The following is a 9,717-nucleotide window of genomic DNA, read 5'->3' as shown; positions in this document are numbered from 1 at the left end:
CTTTTTGGATAAAAAAGAGTCAATTACGCCGTTGAGTCCGTTATTTGGTAAAGATGTTCTTGTCAGATGGATTCGCCTAGAGTGAGGTTTCAAAACACAATTATGAGGTTCTTTGATTATCTTTTTTTTTACTGTTCTAACTACTTTATTTGTAAAGTCAAAGTTGAAGATAAAGCTAACATGTATTAGAGAGTACGCTTCAATACAGCTTTGGGGTATTTTTTATTTATTTAACAATCTAGTATAAATCGCCACTGTCAGTGACGATTCTATTTATTTTATTAATTTTTTTAAAGAATTGCCAATAGAATTGGGACCCGAATAAGATGGCCAATACTCTTCATCTCCAACTAAACTATGTAATGCATATGTTTATCTTTAAATATCGGTTCAAATATTTATGATTAAAGTGCTGCAAAAGTGAGTAATGACACAAAATTGTGTGTGAGTATCAATTGATTAAATACCATTTTAATTACTAATTTAAAAAAAATTAAAAAACGTGTGGGTGATTAAAAAAAACAAAAAGGTAAAAAAGCCAACATAGTTGGTGATTGTTAGAAAAAAACAAAAACAGAAAATAAGAAAACGCCAACATGGTTGGCGATTTATATAAAAAAATGAAAACGCCAATGCTATTGGCGATTCTTTAAAAAAATAAAAAATAAAATAAAAAGAATCGCCACTGTCATTGGCGATTTATACTAGATTGGTAAATAAAAGAAAAAGTACCCCAAAACTGTAATTTTCAAAAAAAACTATACTACTAGGGTACAAAAGCCGAAAGAGAATGCCAAAATCATGTACTAGTTTTTTTCCGAAGAATGTTACATTTTCCTTTCTTTAAACCTCTGTTCTTTAAATTTGGAGCAAAGAGTTGCATGAATGGTGGGCATCTTCTTTCTTTATGTTCCCTTTTTTAGTGCCCTATATAGATTTGAAAAGAAGCACAAACCAAATTTAGAGCATTCATCTCATAACCTCTACCAACTTTAGTTTTTTTTTTTTTTTTCACTTCAACCAACATAGTAATGTTTGAATATCCATTAACACTCATATAAATAGATGTTTGCACACGCTAACTTCTAAATACAAAAATAGTTGAAACTTTGCTTTAAAATTGAGATGAAAATTTGTTCATATTTAATATTTTAACACACCTTAGGGTTGTTTGTGTTGCAATTCCGTTAACATAACGCCACTCAACCCGTGTTCTTCACTTTGGAATGTCAACATCAAATTTGAAGATTAATGTGTATTCAAATATAGTCAGGGTATGTGTTAGTTTTTTATTTAGACTAGCATATTCACCGTCAATAACAGTGACTAATCATTTTGTTGCGAGTATTCACTAAATGTCTAATCCTATGAAATGTGATATATTCTTAAGAGTGACGACAATACCTCATGATTATTTGATGAGGTAAGTAACTACCACATCACACCGGTTTAGTGTTGTTCACATGATTAATACACATCTAATTTCCCATAGCTTAAGACACCAAATGATCACAAGTAAGATTTTATCATTATGAGTCAACATCAATAGATCAGATATTAAATAAATTCAGTAGAAATTAAAATAGGCAGTAGTCAGTTATTTATAAATTCAAAGGGTAATGTGCAATATGTGAACTCTTGTTCACAACTTGCTTAGATTTTGGGCAGACAATAAAGTATGTGGACTGTGATGGTGGGGCAGTTTAACTCCCACAAGGCACACTATAATTGTCCTTAAAACTTGAATGGTGTTTGTGTATGGAAGGGAAGACAAGCCATTAGAAAAGGCACAACAAAGGTTTCACGCATGGGGCATATAGTGGGCAAGTCACAAGTGCAAGAAAATATTATGCCTATGCTATGCACTCCCCTTTCTCCAATTTCTAAACCAACAACCCAAAATCCAAGCTTTATTAGGCTATTGCCCATTGATTCTCTTGTAGTGGTAGTGGAGGCCCCTCACAATAAAATAGTACCTCAACTTCAATTCACCACATTGGGATTTCATTACTATTATTCTACGCAAAGCAAGTCGAATGTTACTTTCGTAGGCGTGAACGTTTGTTGCTTAAAAGAATACATGATCAAGGGTTATCTGAATTTTATAAGTTTAATGTTTGGGCACCTGTAACAAGCGTCATTGATTTTGTCACGGACGGAAAGTGACCATTGATCCGAAAAAGATACATGTACTACTAAAAGTAGATTACTCCAACACTCACTTTTATAATGGATTCTCACTCTTGTAACGATTTCTAACCACCACACTACCGCTACAGAGTAATAAATTTTCTTTTTCTTTTCATCTTATAACAGTTGAAAACCGCCATAAAAATAGGTTTGAGAGCATGTATTCATGCCAAGCTGCAGTTAATGAGTATGATTCTACACTGGCCGCAAATTTGAAGTGGACACAGTGCATGCCCGTGTATGAAAACAATTTTGTTGTCCTCACACTTTCACTCATTGTGTAGAATCTGAGATTAAAAAAATGGAAAATAATGCTAGTACTTAAAAAGGGTAGGAGTATAATTTTTTCTTCTTAAAAATATCATTATTTAATTAAAAAAAGGGACACCCTTGCTTTGCTGCTTTCGTCGCTTCCACTCATTGTCTCCTAAATCATAATTGTTTATTTTTCTTAATAATCATTGTTTATTTTAGAAGTAGAGTCCCCACCGTCCCACCCCATGCCAAATAGCGCTCTTCTTCCTTGCACTGTTTGTTTCTAGGTCTCTCGAACCAAATGAGATATTTACTTTGTTCCTATCGTTTTAAGATTAAAAAGTGAATGGAACTTTTTAATACATACTTAAATTGCCAACATATCACTACAACATTTTGTTTACAGCAGAAAAGAAATTTTATTGAATAATTGAATACGACTCATTAGTTCTTTCAATACGACTCTTCTACATATTATTGTACATAACAATCCTAGCCTCAAATTCTCTATAAATAGAACAATTTCATGTATAGAAATACACAGTAATAAAAAGTCTATATTAGTTTCAAATTTTCCCTTCAAATTATATATCAACAACCATAGTAATAAGACTGATCACTCATTCCATAGCTAGTCAGCGAACTAAAGTTAGTCATATCATTTTAACTGCCTACAAAATTTATCTGTTTGATTTTCAGTTTGAAAGTATTTTAATTCAATAGAAGTTTAAAGACTTTTTTACATGTTGAACATTAAAATGTATAATCACGAATTCTAGTGCCCCAAATAGACTTGCAAACTGAAAAACCAAACGGAAGCGGACACTAACATTATTTTCTCTTGTGCTAGTTTACAAAAGGCAAACCAATTGTGCTAGTTTTCAATTGGCTTAAATGCATTTGGTGCCCCTGATGTTTCAGGTTCGAGCAAATGACACCCTTCATCTATTTTTGTCGACGTTTGTACCCTCGATGAAACAAAATAGTGTAACGAGTACCCCTCCGTCAGTTCAACGTTAAAAAACTAACGGAGGTGATGACGTGGCTTTTTTTTAAAAAAATTTTGGACCAGTTGAAAAAAAGAGTGGGGGAGATTCGAACCTAGGATCTATAAGTGGCAAAACCCACCCCTAACCAGTTGAGCTACACACAGAATTGATATATTAAGCAACACAATTTTATTTATATCATTTAGCCATTTGATGTTAGTTTCCTCTTCTTCATCATCATCAATTTCATATCCTCTTCTCCATACATAGACTCCACAATCTCTCCTCCGTTGACAACCACGTCCAGCCTGCAAGAACGAGATTAGAACCAAGCAACTAAGCTTTGCTAGAAAAAGAACAAGAACGAATACAAAATTATGGAATCCCAATTTTTGGATAAATCAAGCCAAAAGGAACAAGAGCAGAACCAAGCAAAATTGAATCAACTCTCTTCTCATCACAACTCAAAAGAGGGAGAAGCAAAACCCAGAAACACTTTCAATTAAATCTACCCAGATGCAAGCAACTTCAAGCCAAATCCCTTCTAGACCCATGACACAAACAAAGCTTTGAGAGCACACCAATGGATCTCGGAATTTGGCTAGTTGGCATACACAACATTGAGATATCATTTTTGCCATTAACAACAACAGAAACAGAACAGAGAGAGGGAGAGTTCCATTCCCATTCCCATTCCCTCTTTCACAGTTCCCTTCCATTTATTCATTCAGAAAACAGAAAACCAAACCCACTCACTCTCACTCTTCTCACTCACTGCCAGCCCAGAAAGGTACACACACGCACACACCATCTTTGTACCAAAACCCACGCACACACTTTCTGCCTTTCACCTTCCTCTCCCTCTCTCTTGGATCAATTTGGGTTCGCACGATTTGGGTTTCTCAAAATCTGGGTTCGCACGATCTGGTGATGTGGTGCAGTGAGGGTAGAGGGGTTGAGGTTCGATTTGGGTTTTTAAGTGAGGTTCGATTTGTAGTGTAAACCCAGGAAATCAAACCCAGGAAAATGATTTCCAGCTCCATATCGTCGGATTCGGTCGTGGTTGAGGGAGGAGAGGAAGAAGATGAATGTTGGGTTATTTAATTTTGTTTTATTAAGGTGGCAGAAGAGATATAAATTAATTTTTCTTGTAATATATATCAATTATGTATGTAGCTCAACTGGTTAAGTGTGTGTTTTGCTACTAGTCCCAAGTTCGAATCCATTTTACCCCTTTTTCCATTATTGAATTTTGATAATGTTGTTATTATTATCCACATGGCATATAAAAAAAATCAGGAAAAGCCACGTCATCCCCTCCGTTAGTTTTTTAACGTCAAACTGACGGAGGGGTATTCGTTACACTTTTCAGTATCATTGAGGGTACAAACATGGACAAAAATATATGGAGGGCGTCTTTTGCACAAACATGAAACATCAGGGGCAACAAATGCTTTTAAGCCTTTTCAATTCTTATCCTAATCCTAACAACAACTATTCCCTAAACTTAAAATGTGAAGTGGCATTTTGGTCATTAAACCCCAAAGCCTATGGTCATAAAGGTAATTTCCCCCAAAAACTGCTGCCTACATAAACCCATCCTCTCTCTTTCGATCACAGTCACCACAACAAACAAACTGTTAGCAACAACAGAAATGAAGACCCAACGCCTTCACCACCTTATCCTCTGCCTCATCTTCTCCGCCGCGGCATTCTCCAACGCCGTAGATGAAGCCCCCGCCACCGGCACCGACGGCGACGCCGATTTCATCCGCACAAGTTGCAACACCACACTGTACCCAGACGTATGCTACACCTCCCTCTCTCGCTACGCCAATGCAGTCCAACAAAACCCTGGCCAACTCGCTCGCATCGCCATCGCCGTAACCCTCTCAAAGGTCCACCGCACCGCCTCCTACCTCACCAACCTCACGCGCGTGACCGACTACAGCGCAGAAGGCAGCAGTTCCCTCGCCGCACAGGCGCTCCGTGATTGCTTCTCGAACCTCGACGACGCCGTGGACGAAATCCGCGGCTCGCTGAAGCAGATGCGACAGATTGGAGCCGCCGGCGCCGGCGCCGGCACCGGATCGTTCTTGTTCCAGATGAGCAACGTGCAGACGTGGATGAGCGCGGCGCTCACCGACGAGGAGACGTGCACGGACGGGTTCCAGGATGTGGCGGAGTGTCCGGTGAAGGTCGACGTGTGCGATCGCGTGACGAAGGTGAAGAAGTTCACGAGTAATGCGTTGGCGCTTGTGAACCGTTACGCCAACAAGGGAATGCCGTGAAATTGAAACTGTAACTGTAACTGTTTGTAACCGTTGGATTTCATTTTTACTTTTTTACTGTGCAGTGCTGTGTGAAAACGGTGAATGAGAAAGACGGTGAATCCTGTAAATTTCGGTGTTGTTGTAGTAGTTTTGTGGTTAGTGAGAAACATCCAAAAAAGAAAAGTAAAAAAGTGAAAGTGGCTGCAATTTAAAATTGTGACATTTGAATGTGTCCAATTGTGTATGTGTGAGGGTAAACTAGCTTTTGAGTGAGTTTTTAATTTGTTGTGGCCACTTATGATGATTGTTAGTTATGTCAATCTTAAAGGGTGTCTTTAATTAGTAATTGTTACTTATTTACTCATTTTTTTATCAGCACGCCATTCTAGTAGTAGTAAGTTTATATGAGCTAATTAACAGTTTGAAGTTTAAATTAATTAAAGGTTATGTAAGAGCTTCAAATAAATTTTTTTATCAAGGGAATCATTTACTAAAGAATGAAAATTCTAGAGACTTAGTTGAAGTATAATGCGGAACAAAAGAGCAGGTGGAACAAAAAGTTTAAACCTGGCAAATTGACAATAATCATTTGACATATGCAAATTTTAGCTGTCGGTTAATAATGTCTAAAGTTATTTTTATATTCTCATAATGTCTAAAGTTATTGATTACATTCTAGAAATCAATTTCCCTAGTTATTTTTGGGAAAATACACAACATTAGATGAGTAACAATTTGAAATCGACAAAAAACACATATGTCAATTGAATGTCAATATTATCAGGGTTCAAATTTCTACGACCCTATAATTAAACATGGGTTGAGTAAGCAGTATAACTCGTGAGTTAATAGTATTTTCATGCCTTGTGAAAGGAACTACTACACCTAGCTATTCATGATTCGGACAAACTTGGGATTAATCACATGATTACATAAATACATCAACTTCACTTCACTTAAAAGGATATCAACGAAGCAGAGTAACATGGAATTGTCACGAGGTTGAACAAGTGAATTTGTCAATATATGTGCCCAGGTGAATATTTTACTTTGCATATTAGATAAGAATTGCAACCACACAATTATATTACTCTTGTAATTATCATTGTCGCAAGGATATTTTCTTCAATCATGAAATGGAATAATTAACATGATTCCATCCGCTAGTGACCTGATCTTAAGGGTCCACAGCTATCTTTATCAACCATTTTTCATAGAACTCGAGGACCATGATTGATCTCCATTGATTATGTTCCCATGCATGAATATCTCTCTTTATCTTTCAATAATGATGCATGTACAAAGTAAAAATTTCCAGTCCTTCTTTTAATCCTATAAAATTAGAGAAGACAATGCATGAAGATATGAATGAGACATGTCACTTGTAGTTGTAACTTTTTTGTTTGAGGAGAAGAAATCGCGGTCTAATCAACTTATAAAAATAATCCAATAGACTCTACCACACTATACTATGGATTGGATAAGGCGTGCCAGAGGAAAGGAGGATTGGCGAGCATGGATGAAGATGCAGTTCATTCTCATGCCTTGAATTTAACGTCTTGAGGGCACGTGGATTGGACAAGACACCATCCCTAATTAAGCCGACGTCCCTAATCAAGGGAATGTATAGGGTACAAGGCGAGACCCTCAGGCCCGCTAAGGCGAATTGCCTATGTATGGGTCAGACCATATATAAGGTCTATGTAACAATTATAAGGCTTATGATCGATTTAATAGACCTAGAATTATGGTTTAGCCCGACTATAAAAGTCTAAACTTAAGTAGGCTTAATAAGATAGTTCTCTTCTTGACTGAAAACAACTACACGGACCCTTGATCCTTATATCCTTATATATGAGAACATATTAAGATGGAGAAAATATAATGTGATTCCCGAGTCATCACATTGCGATAACCCGATAGCATGCAATCCCTCAGAAGCCCAACAAGTGCACACACGTGCTTGAGGGGTTGTGACCTCCTGAGTTATCACACTACAATGACAGCATGAGCAGGACTTGACCAATTAATGAACATATTCGAAGATTCCCTCCCCTCAAAACCCCATCCACTAGAGACATGCATAATATATAGAACCTAAATGGTTTGGGACAAAAAACAACACTTTCTAAATGGTTTTTAGCCGCCGCTAATGTTTGCGGCATTTCAAATCCACTATTAAAATTTGTGTCGAAAAATATACCTATAAAAACCGTACATCCATTTCTCTAGTTTCATGCATGCATTTTTCACTGCTTTGTTACATGTGGACTAAATTCAAAGCACAACATTCTCATAAGCTACACTCTTCTCACAAAAATTGATTATAGCATTTTCGACGGCAAAATCAAACATGCTATAAAAGTCATCTTACATTAGATCTCAAAATGTGAACATTTTCATTAAAGATCGAAATGTGATTAATGTCTGTAAAGTTAATTGGCAGCCGCATTAGCCGTAGCATCTCTCAACCGGATAAATAGCTATGAGAGTGACAGAAGTAGAAGAGGTTGAGAATTGTTTGGCTAATTTAATGTAGAATTTTGGAATTGAGCTAGGGGACAGGAGCATCCCGTGAAATGAAAAAGACTAGAAATTAAGTAGGTACTGAGTGAGTGTACGACAAAGAGTTTGGATTCATCTCTAACCAATTTTGCATAAAAGCCACATACAGAAAACAACACTTTTTATGACTATCATTGTGGACAGCTTGCTAATGGGTTCACGAGAGGGATTAGTTGTGTGCTTCTTTTAATCTAATATTTTTTTCTAACATCTTGGAAAAGTTCATCTAATCTAATCTAATAAGTATATATGTATCGACCTTTTTTATTTTTTATGGTCCCCAAATAAAAACCATGTTGCTCCATGGATGTGTAAGAACTATTTATAATGTTAAACTTCAGTCAATGTAGTTTCTAATGAGAATGTTGTGTACCTTACTACACTTACTTATATCAATTTAACAGAAATCTGAATTAACTCTTCAATATTAATAATTGAAGGGAAACATTCGGAATTAGCTTTTGGAGTGAGATTTTTTTTTTTTGGTTTGCTCTCAGTAAAAACAATTTCATTCACAAGATTCCAAACCTATATCTCATACAAGAGAAATTAAATATGTAACCAACCAATAATCAAGAAAACTTAATACAAGTAATTCTTTAGCAATATTTATTTGTCTCCTTTTGTTCTTTTTTAAATCCCATTTTTATTATATTGTGGCGCAATTTTCTCAAATGTATAGTTCTGCTTCCCCAATCCAAACACAAGTAGAATTACAAGGAATAAATCATGGATGATGTTGGGAATATTATTTTATTTCAAATCTCTAAAAAATTCAAATTTTTAAAGAGAATCACACAATAATGAGGTAAATAACTGAACTCCTTAAACATCAAATCCAGAGTTTAATCTCTAATACTCCTTTGCGTCCGCATCCTAAAGGAGGCCAATCAAGTGTCTCACTATTTGGCTAATATGACCCATGACTTTGAGCTTGATATTCGTACTTTGGAGGCTCCTCCGCCTAGCTGCAGGAATTTGTTTTTTTTTTTTTTTTTTTTTATGATTGAGGGATGTCTTTCCCTAAATTTGTCCTAGTTTGCATTTTGGGCCTTAGGCCCAACAATAACAAAATTTTTCCATTTTTCAACAGTTCATGCTATCATACAAAATATTAGTCTACTTATTGAAAGTCCATACACTTTCAATCCCTGAAACTACGTCGTTTACCTATTATCTGCTTCTTCTACCCTCACGCGACCACTCCAGCTACATGGTCGCACAGTGTTTTTCATCTTTCCGACTGAAAGACAATCCACGCGAGTGTGGTGACCCGAGGTTCAATCTAACTTGTGAGCTCAACCAGTTGCCTCGTAGGACCCAAGTCGCGTGCAACCGGGTTCCTGAATCATTGGCGAGGGCAAAGGGCTCGCCGGATCCATAAGCCCACAAGATATCACATCAATTCTAAAGTATGAAGACGAAGTGTGTCTTTTAAGGAAAAT

General features: G+C 36.5%; 1 protein-coding gene across 1 annotated transcript; it reads left to right on the top strand.

Moving 5' to 3' along the window:
* Window positions 1-5,038: 5,038 nt before the first annotated feature.
* On the top strand, window positions 5,039-6,053 carry LOC130711373 (21 kDa protein). The gene has a single exon (XM_057560957.1). The coding sequence runs from the start codon at window positions 5,090-5,092 to the stop codon at window positions 5,723-5,725; it is 636 nt and encodes a 211-aa protein (XP_057416940.1). The 5' UTR covers window positions 5,039-5,089; the 3' UTR covers window positions 5,726-6,053.
* The last annotated feature ends 3,664 nt before the right edge of the window (window positions 6,054-9,717 follow it).

The sequence above is a fragment of the Lotus japonicus genome, chromosome 4 (genome assembly GCF_012489685.1).
Source record: "Lotus japonicus ecotype B-129 chromosome 4, LjGifu_v1.2".
Taxonomy (NCBI): domain Eukaryota; kingdom Viridiplantae; phylum Streptophyta; class Magnoliopsida; order Fabales; family Fabaceae; genus Lotus; species Lotus japonicus.
This window is presented reverse-complemented; position numbering and strand designations above follow the sequence as displayed.

What these genes read in the sequence shown, in the direction of transcription:
- LOC130711373 (XM_057560957.1), top strand. Translation starts at nt 5,090, where the DNA reads ATGAAGACCCAACGCCTTCACCACCTTATCCTCTGCCTCATCTTCTCC.